The 25768-nt window shown below is 46.9% G+C and overlaps 1 protein-coding gene across 7 annotated transcripts in view; it reads right to left on the reverse strand.

Moving 5' to 3' along the window:
• The window catches only part of LOC134936121 (A.superbus venom factor 1-like), a 283470-nt gene that overhangs the window by 153459 nt on the left and 104243 nt on the right, over positions 1 to 25768 (reverse strand). For 4 of the 7 annotated variants that reach the window (XM_063931030.1, XM_063931034.1, XM_063931035.1 and 1 more), the window contains 5 exons: positions 19365 to 19439; positions 10771 to 10803; positions 7805 to 8005; positions 6605 to 6670; positions 2204 to 2315 (listed from right to left, as the gene is read on the reverse strand). In XM_063931030.1, the coding sequence (XP_063787100.1) occupies positions 2204 to 2315; positions 6605 to 6670; positions 7805 to 8005; positions 10771 to 10803; positions 19365 to 19439 (487 nt within the window). The remainder of the gene's footprint in view (positions 1 to 2203; positions 2316 to 6604; positions 6671 to 7804; positions 8006 to 10770; positions 10804 to 19364; positions 19440 to 25768) is intronic. The other 3 variants (XM_063931031.1, XM_063931032.1, XM_063931033.1) reach the window with 3 other exon arrangements.

Genomic DNA, 25768 nt, shown 5'->3' on the forward strand with positions numbered 1-25768 from the left:
TCCTGTTTATGCAACATAAGTGTGGGTGGGAAGACAATTCTATCTTGCACCTCTTTTTCTCTTTGCATCATGTGCTCTTTGGGGCCTAGTTTTTTAAAACTGCCATCCTGTCTGACACTACAGTGCCATTCCTAGATGGGCCAGGTGTTTGTGCCGCCCACTTGTGTCGCTGAGCTAAGTGATCCAGCTACCTCGTTGCACCTCTTTTTCCCCCCTTTGCATTATGTGCTGTTTGGGGCCTAGTTTTTAAAACTGCCATCCTGTCTGACACTACAGTGCCATTCCTAGATGGGCCAGGTGTTTGTGCCGCTCACTTGTGTCGCTGAGCTTAGTGATCCAGCTACCTCGTTGCACCTCTTTTTTTCCCCTTTGCATTATGTGCTGTTTGGGGCCTAGTTTTTAAAACTGCCAACCTGTCTGACACTGCAGTGCCACTCCTATATGGACCAGGTATTTGTGCCGCCCACTTGTGTCACTTAGCTTAGTCATCCAGCGACCTTGGTGCAACCTTTTGGCCTAAAATAATATTGTGAGGTGTTCAAAATAGACTGTAAATGAGTGGAAATTATGCTATTGAGGTTAACAATACTGTAGGATCAAAATTACCCCCAAATTCTGTGATTTTAGCTGTTTTTGTATTTTTTTTTTTTTTAAATCTTCCAGATCCAAAACCAAAACACGAAAGGGTGGTTTTGGCAAAACCAATCCAGATCCAAAACACGAGCGGGGATCCAGATCCAAAACCAAAACACACAACACGAAAAGTCTTCACCGCACATCTCTAATGATAATGTTACATAATATAAACTGTTGACACTGTAATGTGTCACAATATCAAGTGGAGGAACTGTAATGTGGCATAACATGGGCATTGTATGTCATAATAAGAATTGGGGTTAATGTGTTACATAATGGGGTCAATTCTATTCTCTGACAGTTGAATAGCGCTGGGAGTTTGCTCCCGGCGCCATTCAATACAGCGACGAGTGACCCTCAATTGTCGGGAATTCTCTCATCCCCGGGGGATGAGAGAAGAAACCTGACAAAAGTGCTGCCTTGCGGCTGGCGCGAGGCTGATTCTGTCGGGAATCAGCCTATCGCCGGGGAGTTAAGTCGGAGAATGCCCGTTCTCCCGACAATTCAACCTGAATGTGTATTGGCAGCCCTACAAGGTGACATAATGTAAACTAGAGCATTACTATGGTTCATAAAATAAACTAGTGCACTACTATGGGGCATAACATTAACTAAGACACTACTATGGTTCAGAAAATCAACTAGGGCACTAATATGGGGCATACAAATAACAACTGCTGCGGAGAGGTATATCTCTAGAAGCATTGGGACAGGGGCCCCTTTAAAATATTGCTATGGGTCCCACAAATTTCTGGCTACGCCCCTGATGCTGGCATCTGTATACTGAATGCTTGCATCCCAACCGCTGGCTATTCATACTGAACCTTTCTTAAATTATATTCTTAAATCCCCGATACATCAGCAATCAATCAAAACCAGGTTGCTTTTGCTTTGTTAATGATTGGCGCTTTAAAAAAATACAGGAAGACTTGCACAAAATCCCACACCTACAGCAGTTATTTCATTTAGCTTAAAAAAGGAGTCGACGATTTTAGTGTCGACTAGTCATGTTGACCTTTCGACCATGTTACCCTTTCATCTGTCGACCTTAACCACTGTTGTCCTTTAGACCAAATGCATGTCGACCATCTATCATCGATCTGTTGACTGTCCACCTAGACAGTGACACCTAGACAATGACACCTAGACAGTGTAGACACCTGAACATTGTAGATCTATTATACCACAACCCTAGGTCACAGCTGTTCTAATATATCATGATCAGGTCAAACACTATTGAGATGTAGAGGGTTTTTTCAATGCGTTGTCAAAATTGGCAATCAGCTTTGACTAATAAATTTAATAGAGCAATAGAAATAAATGCTAAACCAGACTCGCTAAAAATGTATTCCTATTGCCATTTTAAATCTATCGGTCAAAGACAATGATGAGTAGAATCTAAAAATATATTCCAAAATTACTATGTAGTTAATATTCATTATGAGAAAGCGGTCCTTGACATAATTGTTTGGGACCCTTTTTGATGTGATTAACATGATAACTATGGGATGAAAGTTGACAATTATCATGTGACAAGATGTTTGTAGATTTGCAAGAGGATATTTACCCATTAGCATCTGGTTCCTCATTCATTATTTCCGTCTTCCAGTTAAAACTTTCCGGGAAATCTGTTCTGGATATTATTTCATCATCATCAATGTAATCAGTGTCATAATCACCTGATAGAGGTAAAATATTTTATCAAGTACTTTGCTCCTAACAATTTTGAAAAGGTAAGTGACTGATTAAGAGGCGCACACAAACCAAATGCAGAGCTAGTACCATGGAGGCCATATTCAGATGGAAAAACTGCACCAGCCATATGGCTGGTTCAAGTGCAGGTGGTGCATTCCATACCATACTTGGACATTTCAAAAACCGTCCATTTTACCTACAAATGCCTGTATCTGTATTGTAATTTTGTTTTTTAAGCACAGCTGCACCAATGCAATGTAACCTGCAAACACTTAAAAAAATCTAACATAATTACCATTGCTTCTTAAACCTCTCACAATCCTTTCATTTCTTACACTCCAAATACATTTCTGCAACCACTTTATCTACGCTTTTGACTCATTTCATACTAAATCTACACCCCTTGAGCCTACACTGCTTTTCTCACCTGCATTTCAGCAAATCTTCTGCTCGGATTCACTTGCAGTCTCCTCTCCTACTTCCACTTTCCCTCAACCTATTTACCTACTTAACACTATGTCAAGGCTTTCCTATACTCCCCACATCACTCAGTGTCTACCTAATAATGTATCTTTATCCTTCCCCCCTAGTCTCCTACACCTCCTCCTCTCTCCCCTCCTCTGTCTCCCCTCCATCCCTCTGTTTCCTACCCCCACCTTTCCTGTTACCCCACTTTCATTCACCTCTGCCCCATGGTCCTGCTACCCCACAACTCAGCCCTGCTCCCTCTCTCCCTTCCCTGTCACCTGCCCACACCCCCATCCACATCACACTGACTTCCCTCCCTGCCCACCTCCTGCAGTTTCCCCTCCTAGCTCAGGCACCCATACCATCACTACTCTCTCATCATCCCTGCCCTCAAAGTTAATCCCACCTCATCGCTACAGCAACCCTGAAAATCTCATTCACATCTCTCCCACAAACTCATACCCCCTATCCTGTGCACTCTGGAATGTCAGCTCTGTTTGTAACAAACTGGTCCCCACTCATGACCTTTTCATTTCCAACTCCCTACACCTACTAGCCATTACTGAAACTTGGATTACGCCCTCTGACACTACTTCTCCTGCTGCTCTCTCTGCTCGGGGCCTCACATTCACACCCCCCCCCCCCCGACCTGGGGGTCGCCATGGGGGTGTGGTGTTGGGGTCCTTTTACCTTCTAGTTACTCCTACCAACTCATACCACCAGAACCATCCCTTATATTCTCTACATTTGAGGTCCACGCCATACGCCTCTTCCAACCAGTCCATCTTAGAGTAGCTGTCATTTACCGCCCCCCTGGCACTGCTTCCAAATTCATCGACAACTTTGCTTCCTGGCTTCCTCACTTCCTCTCTTCTGACATTCCCACGATTATTCTAGGCGATTTCAACATCCCTATTGACATCCCCACACAATCCCCTGCCTCTAAACTCCTTAACCTCACCTCTTCACTTGGTCTCTCCCAGTGGACCTCCTCACCCTCCCATGTGAATGGGAGCTCACTGGATCTGGTCTTCACTCACTGCTGTGATATTTCTGATTTTTCCAACTCCCCATTTCCCCTCTCTGACCACCACCTGCTCTCCTTTAACCTATCTCTCTCGACTTCCCCATCTCTACCTACTAAGGATACCATCACTAAGCGTAACATTGAAGCTATTGACACCACATTCCTTTCCTCCCTGTTTGACTCACTTCTCTCTCGTATTCTCTCTCTCTCATGCCCTGAACAAGCCACTTCCACATACAATGCTTCCCTTACTTCTGCTCTTGACTCTGTTGCTCCACCAACCACTATTCACCCTTGCAAATTAACACCTCAATCCTGGCACACCAAATGCACCAGATATCTGCAAAATTGCTCACGTACTGCTGAGCGACATTGGAGGAAATCACGCTCTAAGGCAGACTTCCTCCATTTCAAACTTATGCTTTCATCCTTCAGTGCTGCCCTTTCTCTTGCTAAACAGTCATACTTCAAGAACCTCATCTCCTCCCAGTCTTCCAACCCCCGGCGCCTCTTTGCCACTCTCAACTCACTCCTCTGCCCACCTCCACCTCGTCTCCCTTCCTCACTCTCTGCTCTTGACTTTGCCACTTACTTCACATCCAAAATTGACTCCATACGTCAGGACATCACATCACACCAGACCATCAGTAACCAGCCTTCTCCCATCCCTTGCCAACCCTCCCCATCCCTCGCACCAACTCTGTCATCTTTCTCCCATGCATCTGGAGAGGAAGTCATGGCACTCATTTGTTCCTGTCCCTTCACCACCTCCCCACTTGACCCTATCCCCTCCCGCCTCCTCCGCTACCTCTCTTCTTTTGCTTGTTCCCATCTTTCCCACCTTCTCAATCTCTCCCTATCATCAGGCACTGTCCCCTCTGCCTTCAAGCATGCACTCATCTCTCCTATTCTTAAAAAAACCTACCCTTGATCCAAACACTCTCTTCAACTACCGACCCATCTCTCTCCTCCCTTTTGCCTCCAAACTCCTTGAGCGTATTGTCTACAACCGCCTTACTTCCTTTCTTTCCTCACACTCACTGCTTGACCCATTCCAATCTGGCTTCCGTCCTCTCCACTCCACTGAAACTGCCCTTACAAAAGTATGCAATGACCTCCATGCTGCTAAATCTAAGGGACACTACTCTCTACTTATTCTACTTGATCTCTCTGCTGCTTTTGACACTGTGGACCATCCTCTCCTACTGCAAATCCTTCACTCCATTGGTCTGCGTGACACTGCCCTCTCTTGGTTGTCGTCCTACCTTTCTGACCGTTTATTCTCTGTCTCCTCTCATGACTCCACCTCCCCCTCACTTCCACTAACTGTAGGGGTACCCCAAGGTTCTGTCCTTGGTCCTCTTCTCTTCTCTCTCTATACGTCCTCACTAGGTAAGCTCATAAGTTCTTTTGGTTTCCAATATCATCTCTATGCTGATGACACTCAAATCTATCTTTCCTCTCCAGACCTCTCCCCTACTCTCCTCACTCGTATCTCCAACTGTCTCTCTGCTATCTCTTCCTGGATGTCCCAGCGCTTTCTTAAACTTAACATGTCTAAGACCGAGCTGATCATCTTCCCTCCCTCCCGCATAACCTCACCTCCTACAATCTCATTATCTATTGATGGCACTACTATCTCCTCTACCCCCCAAGTGCGCTGTCTTGGAGTAATCCTTGACTTCTCCCTCTCCTTCAAACCACACATTCAGCACCTCTCACAAACCTGCCGTTTTCATCTAAAAAAATATTTCCAGGATCAGACCCTTTCTGACCCAGGATTCTACTAAGACTCTTATCCACTCACTGGTGATCTCCAGACTGGACTACTGTAATCTCCTCCTGACTGGCATTCCTGACAAATACCTCTCTCCACTCCAATCTATCCTCAATGCTGCTGCCCGGCTCATTTTCCTCACCAAAGGCACTACGTCCACCTCTCCTCTCTTACTAGACCTTCACTGGCTCCCCTTCCCTTTCAGAATCCATTTCAAGCTTCTCACACTTGCTTACAAAGCCCTCACCCACTCCTCTCCCATCTACATCTCTGATCTTATCTCGCTTTACACTCCCACCCGTCCTCTTCGCTCTGCTAATGCTCGCCGACTCTTCTGCCTACAGATTACTTCCTCCCACTCCTACCTCCAAGATTTTTCACGCGCTGCACCACTTCTCTGGAATTCCCTACCTCTCCCCCTCAGACTCTCCACCTCTCTACAAAACTTCAAACGGGCTCTCAAGACCCACTTCTTCACCAAACCCAGCCAAATCTCATCCTAAACCTCTGTTCCATGCTCTCTATGTACCCCATCTGTCTCACCCCTGTCTGTCTACTGCGCCCCTTTAGAATGTAAGCTCTCACGAGCAGGGCCCTCTTCCCTCATGTGCTTATCCTTTTCTTACTTTAATAATCTTCAACTGCACCAAATCCAGCAGTCTTCTGCCACCTGATACTTATTCCAGTGTCATCTGCTGATGTAGCTATGTTTATTTACCCTGTACTTGTCCTATATTGTCGTCAACTGTAAGTTGCTGTTTTCTTGTTTGATTATTTGTTTATGTACTCTGTAATTGGGCGCTGCGGAACCCTTGTGGCGCCATATAAATAAAGGATAATAATAATAATAATAATAATAATAATAATGGTGCACCGATGGTGCAATGTCAATAAATCACCGGCACTTTTACAACATGCAGAGACACAAAGCGTACAGTAAGCTTCTCAGGTCCTACACATTCAGGAGTATGCTAGTACCCAAGGCAAAGACTGAAACTAACCTTCGTATATTAATACTCCCGCAACTCTGCCAACGTACTCAAGAATAGACCCGCTAGCACCAGGCCCTAAATGTGAATCAAAGGCAAATGAAATGTAGAACTTGGGGGATTTCTTAAGAAACAGCAGAATAACGTCTGTATAGCACATTCCTGCTCATCAAAAATTTCTTCCTGTTTAATAATCTTTTACTTTTCTACCAACTAGCTACATAGGTAACAGCAGCTACATACAAGAGTCTCCTTACTTTCAGTGGAACCCTGCAGCAGGCCAAGATCTTTTTAGACAAGGCTAGTGTCCTTCAATAGCTTCCATTAGCACAGTGGACAAGCAATCACCCAGTCAGCTCAGTCAAAGCCAGATGGGAGCCATAGCCACCATTCTGGAAGTCACAGGAAGGAACCCTGGAGATTGACTTTGATTTCATCACTTCAGCCCAATTCCTTCCATACAATCATTTAAGGCAGTATAATGTTCTTGGCGATATTTGGCAACAGCACCCTGCACAAAGTGCAATTAAGATTTGGCTAAAAACAACTTGACACTAGAAACAAAATGCATCCCTTTCTGTGGACTGGGCAAAGTCTGGATGAAGAAGTCTGGGAAATGGAGCATGAGCCATATTCTATAATAAGATTTACAACAAAAAATTCTGAAAACCATACTACAAAAACCATAAAAGGAAGAAAAAGAGAACACTTCCAGCACCACCAATCGATGTACACCTAAAAATATTTTGTTAAGTATAATAAAAAACAAACATTACCATTACTCATACTGGGCACAGAAAAAAGGTATAAAGAAAACCATTCAGTGTTGTAAAACAGTATAAATGTATCTCATGGCTGACGAACATTTTAGTGTAGACCAAGTGATAGGTATTGTAGGATTGTAAAACCATGTAGCTCCCATATGTGGTGCTAGAAGTGGTATATTTCTCTTTGTATATGGCAAAAAAATATTTGGATATGCATTCACATTTGAACCAATTGAGCCCTCATTAGTCACAACTAGACCATCCCAAGAAGCCATCCCAAGTCGGTCACTAAGGACATTGAACTTTGACTGTGAAATAGGCTTCATAAAGGGGATAATCACAGTCTAGGAAACAGGGACCAATTACTGAAAACATGGTCTTCTATTTTCACGTTCCCTGTGTACTTATGCATTCATTGGTACAGTACGGTATCATGTCTACTTACTTCTTGATTGGTCATCATGCTCATGCAGCTTCGTATCAAGTGACCTCAGCTTCTCAATCTCCTTGCAGCAGTCAAGGAAGGCAGCAATGCACTTCTCTCCATCCTGTATGAGACGGGAGCGATGCTCACAACTGTAACCCACAGTGTTTTTTGACATACCATCCTGACAACACGTCATCTCCATGCCTGTGTACTGCGATGCTGTAATATTGAGTCTCATGATTGGCATTTGTTCTCTAAAACTATCCGCACACCCCAAAATAATTATACAATGCACAAAGAAGGAATCAATAAGGAAAATACAAATAATTAACAAAGAAGTGAGGATTTCATCATAGAACTGTCAAAATGTTTTTTGTTTTTTTTTTACTTAAGTATATTCCTGTTCTCTGAATCTAATGTGGGACACTGGAACACAGGGATATAAAGTATGATCACAAGAGCTCAAGCACTTTACCTTTAAAAGCTAAAGCTCCTCTCGTACTATTGGTCATTGGCAGCCTGGGAGTTCAACATTTTTCAAACTAAGGGTCAATTCAATCAGAAGCAAGGTGGGGAAGTTGCCATCGCTTCAGCATGGAAATGCTGCAAACAGCACCGCAATTCATCTCACTTGTGGGCTGATCTCGCCCCAGATTCAGGGTTTTTGATCGCAAAGTTTAAAAGTAGAACTAGAAGCACAGAACACATGAAGAGTAGAGAAGAATGTCTTCCATCAGGCAGAATGAAAATATTTTATAAAACGATGAACAGGAACAAGAACAAAGAGTGTAAGACAAGGTCATAGGGAAGGATGTGTGTGCGGTGCTGTCACCCAGGTTGCAGGGCCCTGGGGGGTGGCACCATCACTGCTCCATGGACTCTACATCTGGCTAGCAGGGTGAATTTAATGGCACCCTGCGGCTAGTAGTGCCTGCAGTATGCAAAGATGTTGCCCCTCTGAAGCCTGCTTCAAGCATCACTAGCTGAGGCTGAGGGATGCCAATCCAGAAAAAAAATGTAAAAGCAAAAAAATCAAGAAGAGTGAAGTGACTGCCAGTCAAAGAATAATCCCGCAGCTCTGGTGAACACTTCAAAATTTCTGAGGCAGCTGTGGGGAGGGGTTTTAGAAGAACATTTGAAGGGCTTACTTTCTGTCATTCTAGTATTTCAGTGTAATTCAGTGTCCCTATAGATGAATGATAAATATAAATGTTCAATGCTAATAAATGCCAGTTATCCCATTATTGATATGGGTAGCATGGTTGGTGTAATGGTTAGCATTAATGCCACACCTGGCACTCAGGTCTTAGGTTTTCACCATGGACCTAGCTGTATGGAGTTTGTAAATTCTCTCCGTACATGCAAGGGTTTTCAAAAATTATCAAAAAATATTTTTTTTAAATTAACTTGTGTGTATGTTTGCATGTGTTACGGAATATAGATTGTAAGCTCCACAGGGGCAGGGACTAGTGTGAATAGCCAAATATTCTCTGGAAAGTACTGCAGAATATGTATACGCTATATAAATAACTGCCAAAAAATAAAAATAATTATGATTTTTGTCCATTTAAATCTCATAGCCAGAACTGCCGACACGTTGCAGATTTAAAACCCTGCTGTTAGGTTTTACAACCAATTTCTTGAAATGAAGGACTGAATTCCATTTACAAGCAAGAACTGAATTGCCCATAAAACCCTACTTGGTCTGGTAAAGAATACCATAGTTGGACTTCCCTTATAATCATGAGCCCTGTCACGATTCCGGCGCAGCGATTCTCCAGATATGACAATCTGAGAAAGCTGCCCGTGACACCTTACTGATTACCTCAGCGTGTGTGGTAAATCCACGAGCTAACTGCCACCAGAAAAAGTACCAGTCGTTGCGCCAGCCAGGCCAAGCGACTTTGAGGGACCATGCCAAGTCGAGCTTCTGCTCTCACCAGCACACCAAATGTTTAATACATAAAAATTAGGTAACATGAACCTCTCGAGGTATTGGGAGTGAAAGCACAAATAACAGAACTAAGTTTAGATTTTAAATCCAAGTCAAAACTTCAAAGCTTATGGTTACAGAAAAAAGAAAGTTACAAGAATATAATAGTTAAATAATTAATCACACAAGCAAATTACAATCTCAAGAATAAAAATAGGGAAAACAAAAAGAGCGAACGATCAGATCACCTGAAGTCTTAATGCTGGTTTGAGTGAGGTCTACTTGAATAACTTGGACATTATAGCATCCACTCTCTTCTTGGATGCCACCTCAAGATAATGACAATTAGCAGACAGCAGGTCTTCATATTTAACTACATGCTGTTGCTCCCTCACAGGCCACCCTTGCTCTGGAGGGTTTGTTAACCCTTCCCAAGCCACAGTGAAATGAGTCTCGGCTTATACTGTGATGTATTTTAGGAATACGAGCAGGCTGGATGGCCTTATCTTTTAATTGTCTTATGAAGCTCTGGGTTGGGGTTTACAACTGTAGGATGAGGCCTGTATGAATACCCTTTACAACTTAGTCAGGAAGGGCTTAACACCTTCTGGCCATAGCTCTGGTTCTGGGGTAATTAATACCCCTTTTCCACCTGTAGCACGGGTCGCAGCTGGGAGCCTGACACGGCTACCACCCATGCTACAGCCCCCTTTCCCACAGCGCTCACCAACCCAGCATATTGCCGGGTTGGTGATGCTGCTAGTGACACGGCAGGGGCGGCGCTGGGAGATCACATGATCTCACAGCGCCGCTCTTCCATTGACTGTGAACGGGAGCCGTGTCACATCGACACTGCTTACATTCACACTACACAGCTTACTGGGTTGGACACGTGTAGGATTTCCGGATCACTTGATCCGGTAATTTGCAGGGGGGGCCGTTTCCACTAGGAAAAAACACGTGTAAATGCGCACCCCCACGCATTTACCCGTGTTTTTAAAGCTAGTGGAAAAGGGGTATAAATTAGCTCTGGTCAGGAAGAATTTCTCACCTGCGTAGCCAGTGTGTCTCTGACGTTCTGTGGCTATAATGAAATACCAGCAGGTCAATTACATTTCCTACCATTTGACATGCAATAATACAATGGTACATTGATGCATCAATCAGAACAATACAAATTTTAATCATGGGCATTTTGAAATAATCCAGATGCACTGGCATCACCTCCATTGATACACCACTCAGATATCCTGATATCACATACATTGATATCACATTACTTACTAACAGGCCTATTCCTACTTGAAATAGCCTGGTTCATAACAAGCCCAATTCTGTGCTATTGGAACACAATTATTGAATCTGTATGTGATTGCCGTTTACAACATATCACAACACTCTTCATGTACTTTTTACGTTGAGTTATGCAATTGTGTTGGTATATTTTCAGTATAGACCTTTGTACATCTAAAATTTGTACATCAGAATAGAATTTTGCAATACAAGCGGAAATTTTACCTATTTTTTAATTAAATGAAAAGCACTACAGAACATGGAGCAAGAAATGTATTAAATAAATCTAAGTGGTGATAAAAAGTATGCAGTCATGTTGACAGGTGCATGTTCAGATCAGACCTTTCGTGGCTTCTGTAACTGTCTGTGGTAGAGGAACGCAACACAAAGAAATAGCCGACCCCAGGGGATGGAGAATGGGTGTGTCGACAAGGGTCAGTGACAGAGACAGCATGCTGGTCCTTGTGGTGCTAATGGAAGATTTTAGGGGTGGCTCTCAAGTAATCTAGCCCTCAATCTGGAAGCAATTTTGTATGAGCTTTTATCATTAGGCCTTACTGTAGACAAATCCCATGGCCCTATGTGGGCACTGCTATTATGTAGTGTTAGGACTGCTGACATCAGAGATGCCTTGATGCGGCTCAGCAACTTTCCATGTATTTGCAAATTCATGTACTAAATATTCTGTTTTCTGTTACCCTTCCCCTTTTCTAGCACCTGATATAATTATCTCCAGAATGTTTGCATCAGTGACAGAGACGCCTGGTGGCTTGCCATATATATTATTTTCAAATATATGCAACTGAGATCTCTGCATTGCTTTTATCTGAAAGAATGTTCGCCTGTTTGAAGTGTGCTGGAGAATTTGCTGGGTTCTTTTTTTACCTCTAGATGAACCCCTCCCTTTCATGCACCTGTAATGGGCTTAAACAGTGATCTGAGCAACTTCCAGTGGCTGTGCCAGAAGTGGGGCTGCAGTGCAGTCCAAAATTCAAATAAGGGAGCCACTTCAACTGCCAGTGAGTCCGTTTGGAATGGCAGTTGGTGGCAGGTAAGTGGGCCACCACTGGCAATTTCCATTCTGTATGTCAGTATCAGTGACACGTCTGGGAAGGTATTTGGTAGCCAGTGGCATGTGAGTGATTTGGGCAACAGCTGAATGAGATATGGTGGAATGGAGGAGAGAAGATACTGTCGGGCAAATATTGAGTGGGACAGATGGGGGTTGACATGGAGAAAGATGAAGAGAAGGGAGACACAAAAAACTCAGAAAGCCAAGCAACAATGTACATATCACCTAGTAAAAAAAATAAATACAGAGGTAAGTATAGTTTATGCAATATGTTCACTTAAACTAGATGCCTGCACTTCATATATAATTGATAATAAGATTTTACTCACCGGTAAATCTATTTCTCGTAGTCCGTAGTGGATGCTGGGTACTCCGTAAGGACCATGGGGAATAAACGGGCTCCGCAGGAGACTGGGCACTCTAAAGAAAGATTTAGGTCTACCTGGTGTGCACTGGCTCCTCCCCCTATGACCCTCCTCCAAGCCTCAGTTAGGACACTGTGCCCGGAAGAGCTGACACAATAAGGAAGGATTTTGAATCCCGGGTAAGACTCATACCAGCCACACCAATCACACCATATAACTCGTGATAGGAACCCCGGTTAACAGTATGATAACAATGGAGCCTCTGAACAGATGGCTCGCAATAACAACCCGATTTTTGTAACAATAACTATTTACAAGTATTGCAGACAATCCGCACTTGGGATGGGCGCCCAGCATCCACTACGGACTACGAGAAATAGATTTACCGGTGAGTAAAATCTTATTTTCTCTGACGTCCTAGTGGATGCTGGGTACTCCGTAAGGACCATGGGGATTATACCAAAGCTCCCAAACGGGCGGGAGAGTGCAGATGACTCTGCAGCACCGAATGAGAGAACTCCAGGTCCTCCTCAGCCAGGGTATCAAATTTATAAAATTTTGCAAACGTGTTTGCCCCTGACCAAGTAGCAGCTCGGCAAAGTTGTAAAGCCGAGACCCCTCGGGCAGCCGCCCAAGATGAGCCCACCTTCCTTGTGGAATGGGCTTTCACATTTTTAGGCTGCAGTAGTCCCACCGTAGAATGCGCCAGCTGAATAGTGCTACAAATCCAGCGCGCGATAGACTGCTTAGAAGCAGGTGCATCCAGCTTGTTGGGTGCATATAGAACAAACAGCAAGTCAGTTTTCCTGACTCCAGCCGTCCTGGAAACATAAATTTTCAGGGCCCTGACTACGTCCAGAAACTTGGAATCCTCCAAGTCCCTAGTAGCCGCAGGCACCACAATAGGTTGGTTCAAGTGAAAAGCTGACACCACCTTCGGGAGAAACTGAGGACGAGTCCTCAACTCTGCCCTATCCATATGGAAAATTAGATAGGGGCTTTTACAGGACAAAGCCGCCAATTCTGACACTCGTCTGGCTGAAGCCAGAGCCAACAACATAACCACTTTCCACGTGAGATATTTTAAATCCACAGTCTTAAGTGGCTCAAACCAATGTGATTTTAGAAATTCCAAGACCACATTGAGATCCCAAGGTGCCACTGGGGGCACAAAAGGAGGCTGAATATGCAGGACTCCCTTGACAAAAGTCTGAACTTCAGGCAGTGAAGCCAGTTCTTTCTGGAAGAAAATCGACAGGGCCGAGATCTGGACCTTAATGGACCCCAATTTGAGGCCCAAAGTCACACCTGCTTGCAGGAAGTGTAAGAAACGACCCAGTTGAAATTCCTCCGTTGGGGCCTTCTTGGCCTCACACCAAGCAACATATTTCCGCCAAATGCTGTGATAATGCTTTGCGGTGACATCCTTCCTGGCTTTGATCAGGGTAGGGATGACTTCCTCCGGAATACCTTTTTCCTTCAGGATCCGGCGTTCAACCGCCATGCCGTCAAACGCAGCCGCGGTAAGTCTTGGAACAGACAGGGTCCCTGCAGCAGCAGGTCTTGTCTGAGCGGCAGAGGCCAAGGGTCCTCTGCAAGCATCTCTCGAAGTTCCGGGTACCAAGTCCTTCTTGGCCAATCCGGAGCCACGAGAATAGTTCTCACTCCTCGCCTTCTTATTATTCTCAGTACCTTGGGTATGAGGGGCAGAGGAGGAAACACATAAACCGACTGGTACACCCACGGTGTCACTAGAGCGTCCACAGCGATCGCCTGAGGGTCCCTTGACCTGGCGCAATACCTTTTTAGCTTTTTGTTTAGGCGGGATGCCATCATGTCCACCTGTGGTTTTTCCCAACGGTTGACCAGCATTCGGAAAACTTCTGGATGAAGTCCCCATTCTCCCGGGTGGAGGTCGTGCCTGCTGAGGAAGTCTGCTTCCCAGTTGTCCACTCCCGGAATGAATACTGCTGTCAGTGCTAACACATGATTCTCTGCCCATCGGAGAATCCTTGTGGCTTCTGCCATTGCCCTCCTGCTTCTTGTGCCGCCCTGTCTGTTTACATGGGCGACCGCCGTGATGTTGTCTGACTGGATCAGCACCGGCCGGTTCTGAAGCAGGGGTCTTGCTTGACTTAGGGCATTGTAAATGGCCCTTATCTCCAGAATATTTATGTGAAGTGAAATCTCCTGATTTGACCATAGTCCTTGGAAATTTCTTCCCTGTGTGACTGCCCCCCAGCCCCGAAGGCTGGCGTCCGTGGTCACCAGGACCCAGTCCTGTATTCCGAATCTGCGGCCCTCTAGTAGATGAGCCGTCTGCAGCCACCACAGCAGCGACACCCTGGTTCTTGCCGATAGGGTTATCCGCTGTTTTATCTGGAGATGGGACCCGGACCATTTGTCCAACAGGTCCCACTGGAAAGTCCTTGCGTGGAACCTTCCGAATGGAATTGCCTCGTACGAAGCTACCATCTTTCCCAGGACTCGTGTGCATTGATGTACCGACACCTGTCCCGGTTTTAGGATGTCTCTGACTAGAGATGACAACTCCTCGGCTTTTTCCACTGGAAGAAACACTCTTTTCTGGTCTGTGTCCAGAATCATTCCCAGGAACAGAAGACGTGTCGTCGGGACCAGCTGTGACTTTGGAATATTGAGAATCCAGCCGTGCTGTTGTAGCACGTCCCGAGCAAGTGCTACCCCTACTATCAACTGTTCCTTGGACCTCGCCTTTATCAGGAGATCGTCCAAGTACGGGATAATTGAAACTCCTTTCTTGCGAAGGAGTATCATCATTTCGGCCATTACCTTGGTAAAGACCCTCGGTGCCGTGGATAACCCAAACGGCAGCGTCTGGAACTGAAAGTGACAGTCCTGTACCACAAATCTGAGGTACTCCTGGTGAGGAGGGTAAATGGGGACATGTAGGTACGCATCCTTGATGTCCAGGGAGACCATGTAGTCCCCCTCCTCCAGGCTCGCAATAACCGCCCTGAGCGATTCCATCTTGAACTTGAACCTTTTGATATAAGTGTTCAAGGATTTTAAATTTAAGATGGGTCTCACCGAACCGTCCGGTTTCGGTACCACAAACATTGTGGAATAGTAACCCTTTCCTTGCTGAAGGAGGGGTACCTTGAAAATCACTTGCTGTGAATACAGTTTTTGAATAGCCACCAACACTGCCTCCCTGGCAGAGGGAGTTGCCGGTAAGGCAGATTTTAGGAAACGGCGGGGGGGGAGACGTCTCGAATTCCAGTCTGTACCCCTGAAGTACTACTTGAAGGACCCAGGGATCAACCTGTGAGAGAGCCCACTGTGTGCTGAAATTTTTGAGACGGGCCCCCACCGTACCCGGGTCCGCCTGAGCAGCCCCAGCGTCATGCTGTGGACTTACCGGACGCAGGGGAGGACTTCTGCTCTTGGGAACTAGCTGTGTGTTGCAGCTTTTTTCCTCTACCTTTGCCTCTCGGCAGAAAGGATGAGCCTCTAGCCCTCTTGCTTTTCTGGGGCCGAAAGGACTGTACCTGATAATACGGTGCTTTCTTTTGCTGTGGGGCAGCCTGTGGCAAAAAGGTCGATTTCCCAGCAGTAGCTGTGGACACGAGGTCCGAAAGACCATCCCCAAACAGTTCCACCCCCTTATAGGGCAAAACCTCCATGTGCCGCTTTGAGTCGGCATCGCCAGCCCATTGCCGAGTCCATAACCCCCTTCTGGCGGCAATGGACATAGTGCTTATTCTTGATGCCAGCCGGCAAATATCCCTCTGTGCATCACGCATGTATAAGACTGCATCTTTTATATGCTCTATTGTCAGCAAAATATTGTCCCTATCCATAGTATCAATATTATCCGACAGGGAATCTGACCACGCAGCGGCAGCACTGCACATCCAAGCTGATGCAATCGCTGGTCGTAATATAATGCCCGTGTGTGTGTAAATAGCTTTTAGTGTAACCTCCTGCTTTCTATCAGCAGGTTCCTTCAGGGTGGCCGTATCCGGAGACGGTAGTGCCACCTTCTTTGATAAGCGTGTCAGCGCCTTATCTACCCTAGGGGGTGTTTCCCAACGTGACCTATCCTCTAACGGGAAAGGGTACGCTGCCAATAATCGTTTTGAAATTATCAATTTCTTATCAGGGGAAGTCCACGCTTCCTCACACACCTCATTTAATTCCTCAGATGCAGGAAAAACTACTGGTAGTTTTTTCTCACTAAACATTGGCCCTCATTCCGAGTTGATCGCTCGCAAGGCAAATTTAGCAGAGTTGCTCACGCTAACTCTGGGAGTGTATCTTAGCTTCTTAAAATTGCGACCGATGTATTCGCAATATTGCGATTACAAACTACTTAGCAGTTTCAGAGTAGCTTCAGACTTACTCGGTATCTGCGATCAGTTCAGTGCTTGTCGTTCCTGGTTTGACGTCATAAACACACCCAGCGTTCGCCCAGACACTCCCCCGTTTCTCCGGCCACTCCTGCGTTTTTTCCGGAAACGGTAGCGTTTTTATCCACACGCCCCTAAAACGCCGTGTTTCCGCCCAGTAACACCCATTTCCTGTCAATCACACTACGATCGCCGGAGCGAAGAAAAAGCCGTGAGTAAAAATACTATCTTCATTGTAAAATTACTTGGCGCAGTCGCAGTGCGATTATTGCGCATGCGTACTAAGCGGAATTTCACTGCGATGCGATGAAAATTACCGAGCGAACGACTCGGAATGAGGGCCATAATACCCTTTTTTGTGGTACCTGGGGTATTATCAGAAATGCGTAAAACATTTTTCATTGCCTCAATCATGTAACGGGTGGACCTATTGGAGGGTACACTTGTCTCATCATCGTCGACACTGGAGTCGGTATCCGTGTCGACGTCTGTATCTGTCACCTGAGTTAGCGGGCGTTTTAAAGCCCCTGATGACATTTGAGACGCTGGAACAGGCACAAGCTGTGTAGCCGGCTGTCCTATGTCGTCAAACCTTTTGTGTAAGGAGTTGACACTTTCACGCAATTCCTTCCATAAGTCCAGCCACACAGGTGTCGACCCCGCAGGGGGTGACATCACATTCACAGGCATTTGCTCCGCCTCCACATCATTTTACTCCTCATACATGTCGACACAGCAGTACCGACACACAGCAGATACACAGGGAATGCTCTTACAGAGGACAGGACCCCACAAAGCCCTTTGGGGAGACAGAGAGAGAGTATGCCAGCACACACCAGAGCGCTATATATCACAGCGATATCACCTATAGAAGTGTGTTTTCCCTTTATAGCTGCATAAATATAGTTATACTGCGCCTAATTTGTGCCCCCCCTCTCTTTTTTACCCTTTTCTGTAGTGCAGGACTGCAGGGGAGAGCCAGGGAGCTTCCTTCCAGCGAAGCTGTGAGGGAAAAATGGCGCCAGTGTGCTGAGGGAGATGGCTCCGCCCCTTTTTCGGCTGGCTTTCTCCCGCTAATGTAAAAGTTCTGGCAGGGGCTAAAAAGCACCTATATAGCCCCTGGGGCTATATATGGTGCCAGTTTGCCAGCCAAGGTGTTCGTATTGCTGCTCAGGGCGCCCCCCCCCCCAGCGCCCTGCACCCATCAGTGACCGCAGTGTGTGGTGTGCATGAGGAGCAATGGCGCACAGCTGCAGTGTCTTCAGCCGCCGATTTTCTGGACCACCTTCTTGCTTCTGGCTCTGTAAGGGGGACGGCGGCGCGGCTCTGGGAACGGACGACGAGGTCGGGTCCTGTGTTCGATCCCTCTGGAGCTAATGGTGTCCAGTAGCCTAAGAAGCCCAAGCTACCACCACTTAGGTAGGTTCGCTTCTTCTCCCCTTAGTCCCTCGATGCAGTGAGCCTGTTGCCAGCAGGTCTCACTGAAAATAAAAAACCTAAACTATACTTTCTTTCTAGGAGCTCAGGAGAGCCCCTAGTGTGCATCCAGCTCGGCCGGGCACAGAAATCTAACTGAGGCTTGGAGGAGGGTCATAGGGGAAGGAGCCAGTGCACACCAGGTAGACCTAAATCTTTCTTTCGAGTGCCCAGTCTCCTGCGGAGCCCGTCTATTCCCCATGGTCCTTACGGAGTACCCAGCATCCACTAGGACGTCAGAGAAATAGAGGTTGGTACGTACCTATCTGCAACATTCCCAAAACACATTGCCGTTTTTTTCTGTGCTTCTTTATATCGTATAGAGGAGAAGTTTACATGGAGGTTTTCTATGGCTACAACTAATATGAAAATGCCCAGGAGAAGGAAGCCGTGCATTTCTTGGTAGTCTTTGAATGTGTGTGGTATGGAAGGTCAACCACACTTTGGTTAACAGTGTCTAGGTCGACCACTATTGGTCGACAGTAACTAGGTCGACAAGGTTTCTAGGTCAACAGGTCTCTAGGTCGATATGTTCTAGGTCCACAGGTCAAAAGGTTGATACAAGTTTTTTTAGAAAAAAATGGTGTTGTTTTCTCCGTACAGTGACCGAGAACCCTAATTAGTGCACATGTCAACTCGCATGCCTCGCTTAGCTCGCCGTGCTTCGGGCGAGGTGCCTTACTTCGCTACCGTTGCACTCGTCACAGGTTACTATTCCCAATCGTAGTCTGCGTGGATCGTTAAGTATGAAAAAGTTAAAAGAAAGAAAAAAATTGTGAAAAACTCATGTCGATCTTTTGGCATGTCGACCTAGAACATGTCGACCTAGAGACCCTGTTGACCTAGAAACCCTGTCGACCTACTTACTGTCAACCAATAGTGGTCGACCTAGACATTGTCAACCTAAGTGTGTGGTCGACCTAGATACCCTTTGAATGAGGGTATGTGAAAATAAATAAACTGCATTCACTTTAGCATTTCCGATTACAGACTACAGTAAATCAAGGTCTCTAGAACAAGCAATTGGAGGCTTCTATCCAAGTTTTACCTTTAGTGTGTTTCTGTTGAATTAATGCTGCCGACTCACGACGTCTGCGCTTGGATTTCACCTGACAGAAGGGATCTGTGGGGAATAAGACAAGGCTGACATGTTAGGAGGAGAATGGGATAGGGCTGCCGCTTATCTATTATATAGTAATTAGCAACTCTCATGTTAGGGTTCTAATATTTTTTAGAGCCGAAAACACTGGTAGACCAATTGGAATTTTAAATTGGATATTGAAAAAAAACAGTAATACAGCCAATTAGTAACTCATTCCCTTCATATTTATTATTCATAGTGTATCAGCAGTACACAGCCTATGATTTCTTGGTTTGGAAGCGGGTCCCTCCTCCCTGGCCAGTGCCATCTTGCCAGCAGTGCCAGATTAAGGTCCACTAGGGCCTGGAGCTGAAATTTATGAAGGGCCTATTGTGTGCTGCCGCAGGGGGTGTGACCAGCACACCAAGAGTGTGACTAGTGATGTGCGGGGTGTAACTAGTGTTGTGGAGGTGTGGTCTGCACAGGGGGTGTGGCCTGTACATATGGTGTGACTAGCGCCTTTCAAAAATCTCCATTTCCCCTGCTCTTCACTTACATGAACATTGCAATGTGAGAGTCTATGAATGAACAAACCACTTGTTAATGTGACTGTAATACAGATGTAGCCATGCTCATCGTGGCTACATCTGCGCCGAACGAGCACTCTCGGCGCAGCTAGTCCAGAACTTGACAGTACAAGGTCCTTCCAACGTGTCATACTCTGCTTGTTCATACCGAGCTTACACCTGCCCCCTTCTTTGCAGCTCTTTGTGTGGCAGCAACCCCTCCTGACTATTATTTATTTATTACCAGTTATTTATATAGCGCACACATATTCCGCAGCGCTTTACAGAGAACATTCAGTTATTCACATCAGTCCCTGCCCCAGTGGAGCTTACACTCTATATTCCCTATCACATGTACACAGGGCCGGATTAACAATGGGGCGGATGGAGCTGCAGCTCCAGGCCCCCATTGAAAATAGGCCCACAGCAAACTGACAGCATTGACAGGAAAAAACTTTTTCCTGTCACATACTGCCAGCGGCCTCCTGTCACATACTGTACTTTTTCCTGTCACATACTGCCAGCGGCCTCCTCTCTCTCATGCCCCCTTCTACGGCTCCATCGATCTCACCTGCCACGGAGCCGTGCAGGCAGTGTGCTGGCCGCCCCTCCCTCTTCAGTCACTCCTTCTCCGGGGTCCTGCTGTCACTCACAGGCCCAAGCTCCGCCCCCAGACTGCACGGGCCACGGGGAGCTGCTGCTACAGGAAGCCTGGCAAGTGCAGTGATGGCTTCTTTATTAATATGTGTATACAGTTTGTGTGATGTGCGTAGTGAATGTGTGTGTGTATATGTGGTGGTGGGTGGGTGTGTATAGTGTGTACTGTGTGTATATGTGGTGGTGTGTGTGTGTGTGTACTTTGTGTGTGTGTAGTGTGTACTATGTGTGTGTGTATATATATATATATATATATATATATATATAGTGATGGGGGGTGTACTTTATATGTGAAGTGTGTAGTCACTGTAATGGGTTCTGTGTGTGTGTTTAGTGTGTATATATGGTGGTGGAGGTGTGTGTGTACTTTCTGTGTGGGTGTGTGTAGTGTGTAAATGTGGTGGTGGGTGGGTGTACTTTGTGTGACTGTAGTGAGTACTGTATGTGTATATGTTGTGGTGGGTGGGTGTGTTTGTGTATATGTGGTGGTGGTGGTGGGTGTACTTTGTGTGTCTGTAGTGTGTACTGTATGTGTATATGTTGTGGTGGGTGGGTGTGTTTGTGTATATGTGGTGGTGGTGGGTGTACTTTGTGTGTCTGTAGTGTGTACTGTATGTGTATATGTGGTGGTGGGTGGGTGTGTTTGTGTATATGTGGTGGTGGTGGTGGGTGTACTTTGTGTGTTTAGTGTGTACTGTATGTGTATATGTGGTGGTGGGTGTGTTTGTGTATATGTGGTGGTGGTGGGTGTGTATATAGTGTGTACCAGTGGTCGAAATGGAGTGGTATATTTTTTAATTAAATGAAAGTGTTCATGTTAAGCTTCTTTCGCAGGGAGCTGCGCCCTGCCCCTTTTCTGAGTGACAGAATGCGCCCTGCTAATCACCAAAGGACTGCCTTCTCCACCCGCCGCGCTGTCACTTCTCCCCCCGCAGCACTGTTACTCCTCCCCCCGCCGCGCTGATAGCTCTCAGCTGAAGGCGGAGACAGGGTCAGCATGCAGCGGGGAGGAGCAGCCAATCAGATCCTGCGGTGTCTCCTGCCAGTCCTCCGGCATGGTTTGATTCTGCCTCACCACGGCGCTGCGCGCTGACCTGGGCTCCGCCGTCAGCATCAAGAGACTGGCCCTGCTGATCCGGCACAGTGCCCTCCTCCGCAACGGTGAGTGCCGCTCTGCATCTGCCCTGTGCCTGTCCTCCCCTTCCTCCCAGTGCTCTCTACCTGGTGCAGTGTGCCTCAGTGCTCTCTACCTGGTGCAGTGTGCCTCAGTGCTCTCTACCTGGTGCAGTGTACCTCAGTGCTCTCTACCTGGTGCAGTGTACCTCAGTGCTCTCTACCTGGTGCAGTGTGCCTCAGTGCTCTCTACCTGGTGCAGTGTACCTCAGTGCTCTCTACCTGGTGCAGTGTACCTCAGTGCTCTCTACCTGGTGCAGTGTGCCTCAGTGCTCTCTACCTGGTGCAGTGTGTATAACGTGCTCTATCTGGTGCAGTGTGCCTCAGTGCTCTCTACCTGGTGCAGTGTGCCTCAGTGCTCTCTACCTGGTGCAGTGTGCCTCAGTGCTCTCTACCTGGTGCAGTGTGCCTCAGTGCTCTCTACCTGGTGCAGTGTGCCTCAGTGCTCTCTACCTGGTGCAGTGTGTCTCAGTGCTCTCTACCTGGTGCAGTGTGTCTCAGTGCTCTCTACCTGGTGCAGTGTGTCTCAGTGCTCTGCCTGGTGCAGTGTGTATAACGTGCTCTATCTGGTGCAATATGTATAACGTGCTCTACCTGTCGCAGTGTGTATAGGAGGTTCTACCTGTTGCAATGTGTATTAGGTGCACTACTGTGTGCTATAATGTGAATTTCGGCTTATTCAGTGTTCTATAATGTGAATTTCTCTGACGTCCTAGTGGATGCTGGGAACTCCGTAAGGACCATGGGGAATAGCGGCTCCGCAGGAGACTGGGCACAAAAGTAAAGCTTTAGGACTACCTGGTGTGCACTGGCTCCTCCCCCTATGACCCTCCTCCAAGCCTCAGTTAGATTTTTGTGCCCGGCCGAGAAGGGTGCACACTAGGGGCTCTCCTGAGCTTCTTAGTGAAAGTTTAGTTTTAGGTTTTTTATTTTCAGTGAGACCTGCTGGCAACAGGCTCACTGCATCGAGGGACTAAGGGGAGAAGAAGCGAACTCACCTGCGTGCAGAGTGGATTGGGCTTCTTAGGCTACTGGACACCATTAGCTCCAGAGGGACCGAACACAGGCCCAGCCTCGGAGCTCGGTCCCAGAGCCGCGCCGCCGGCCCCCTTACAGAGCCAGAAGCAAGAAGAGGTCCGGAAAAATCTGCGGCAGAAGACATCCTGTCTTCACCAAGGTAGCGCACAGCACTGCAGCTGTGCGCCATTGCTCCTCAGCACACTTCACACTTCGGTCACTGAGGGTGCAGGGCGCTAGGGGGGGGCGCCCTGAGCAGCAATAAAAACACCTTGGCTGGCGAAAATACATCACATGTAGCCCCCAGGGCTATATGGATGAATTTTAACCCCTGCCAGATTCCACAGAAAAACGGGAGAAAAGGCCGCAGAGAAAGGGGCGGGGCCTATCTCCTCAGCACACTGGCGCCATTTTCTCTCACAGCTCCGTTGGAGGGAAGCTCCCTGGCTCTCCCCTGCAGTTACTACACTACAGAAAGGGGTTAAAAAAATAAGAATTTACTTACCGATAATTCTATTTCTCGGAGTCCGTAGTGGATGCTGGGGTTCCTGAAAGGACCAGGGGGATAGCGGCTCCGCAGGAGACAGGGCACAAAAGTAAAGCTTTCCGATCAGGTGGTGTGCACTGGCTCCTCCCCCTATGACCCTCCTCCAAGCCAGTTAGGTACTGTGCCCGGACGAGCGTACACAATAAGGGAGGAATTTTGAATCCCGGGTAAGACTCATACCAGCCACACCAATCACACCGTACAACTTGTGATCTAAACCCAGTTAACAGTATGATAACAGCGGAGCCTCTGAAAAGATGGCTCACAACAATAATAACCCGATTTTTGTAACTATGTACAAGTATTGCAGATAATCCGCACTTGGGATGGGCGCCCAGCATCCACTACGGACTCCGAGAAATAGAATTATCGGTAAGTAAATTCTTATTTTCTCTATCGTCCTAGTGGATGCTGGGGTTCCTGAAAGGACCATGGGGATTATACCAAAGCTCCCAAACGGGCGGGAGAGTGCGGATGACTCTGCAGCACCGAATGAGAGAACTCCAGGTCCTCCTTAGCCAGGGTATCAAATTTGTAGGATTTTACAAACGTGTTTGCCCCTGACTAAATAACCGCTCGGCAAAGTTGTAAAGCCGAGACCCCTCGGGCAGCCGCCCAAGATGAGCCCACCTTCCTTGTGGAATGGGCATTTACATATTTTGGCTGTGGCAGGCCTGCCACAGAATGTGCAAGCTGAATTGTATTACACATCCAACTAGCAATAGTCTGCTTAGAAGCAAGAGCACCCAGTTTGTTGGGTGCATACAGGATAACAGCAAGTCAGTTTTCCTGACTCCAGCCGTCCTGGAACATATTTTCAGGGCCCTGACAACATCTAGCAACTTGGAGTCCTCCAAGTCCCTAGTAGGTGCAAGGCACCACAATAAGCTGGTTCAGGTGAAACACTGACACCACCTTAGGGAGAGAACTGGGGACGAGTCCGCAGCTCTGCCCTGTCCGAATGGACAAACAGATATGGGCTTTTTTGAGAAAAAACCACCAATTTGACACTCGCCTGGTCCAGGCCAGGGCCAAGAGCATGGTCACTTTTCATGTGAGATGATTCAAATCCACAGATTTGACTGGTTTTAAACCAATGTGATTTGAGGAATCCCAGAACTACGTTGAGATCCCACAGTGCCACTGGAGGCACAAAAGGGGGTTGTATATGCAATACTCCCTTGACAAACTTCTGGACTTCAGGAACTGAAGCCAATTCTTTCTGGAAGAAAATCGACAGGGACGAAATTTGAACCTTAATGGACCCCAATTTGAGGCCCATAGACACTCCTGTTTGCAGGAAATGCAGGAAACGACCGAGTTGAAATTTCTTTGTGGGGCCTTCCTGGCCTCACACCACGCAACATATTTTCGCCACATGTGGTGATAATGTTGTGCGGTCACCTCCTTTCTGGCTTTGACCAGGGTAGGAATGACCTCTTCCGGAATGCCTTTTTCCCTTAGGATCCGGCTTTCCACCGCCATGCCGACAACGCAGCTGCGGTAAGTCTTGGAACAGACATGGTACTTGCTGAAGCAAGTCCCTTCTTAGCGGCAGAGGCCATAAGACCTCTGTAAGCATCTCTTGAAGTTCCGGGTACCAAGTCCTTCTTGGCCAATCCGGAGCCATGAGTATAGTTCTTACTCCTCTACGTCTTATAATTCTCAGCACCTTAGGTATGAGAAGCAGAGGAGGGAACACATACACCGACTGGTACACCCACGGTGTTACCAGAACGTCCACAGCTATTGCCTGAGGGTCTCTTGACCTGGCGCAATACCTGTCCCGTTTTTTGTTCAGACGGGACGCCATCATGTCCACCTTTGGTATTTCCCAACGGTTTACAATCATGTGGAAAAAACTTCCCGATGAAGTTTCCACTCTCCCGGGTGGAGGCCGTGCCTGCTGAGGAAGTCTGCTTCCCAGTTTCCATTCCCGGGATGAAACACTGCTGACAGTGCTATCACATGATTTTCCGCCCAGCGAAAAGTCCTTGCAGTTTTTGCCATTGCCCTCCTGCTTCTTGTGTCGCCCTGTCTATTTACGTGGGCGACTGCCGTGATGTTTTTCCCACTGGATCAATACCGGCTGACCTTGAAGCAGAGGTCTTGCTAAGCTTAGAGCATTATAAATTTACCCTTAGCTCCAGTATATTTATGTGGAGAAAAGTCTCCAGACTTGATCACACTCCCTGGAAATTTTTTCCTTGTGTGACTGCTCCCCAGCCTCTCGGGCTGGGCTCCGTGGTCACCAGCATCCAATCCTGAATGCCGAATCTGCGGCCCTCTAGAAGATGAGCACTCTATAATCACCACAGGAGAGACACCCTTGTCCTTGGATATAGGGTTATCCGCTGATGCATCTGAAGATGCGATCCGGCCCATTTGTCCAGCAGATCCCACTGAAAAGT

Source organism: Pseudophryne corroboree, chromosome 6 (genome assembly GCF_028390025.1).
Source record: "Pseudophryne corroboree isolate aPseCor3 chromosome 6, aPseCor3.hap2, whole genome shotgun sequence".
Classification (NCBI taxonomy): domain Eukaryota; kingdom Metazoa; phylum Chordata; class Amphibia; order Anura; family Myobatrachidae; genus Pseudophryne; species Pseudophryne corroboree.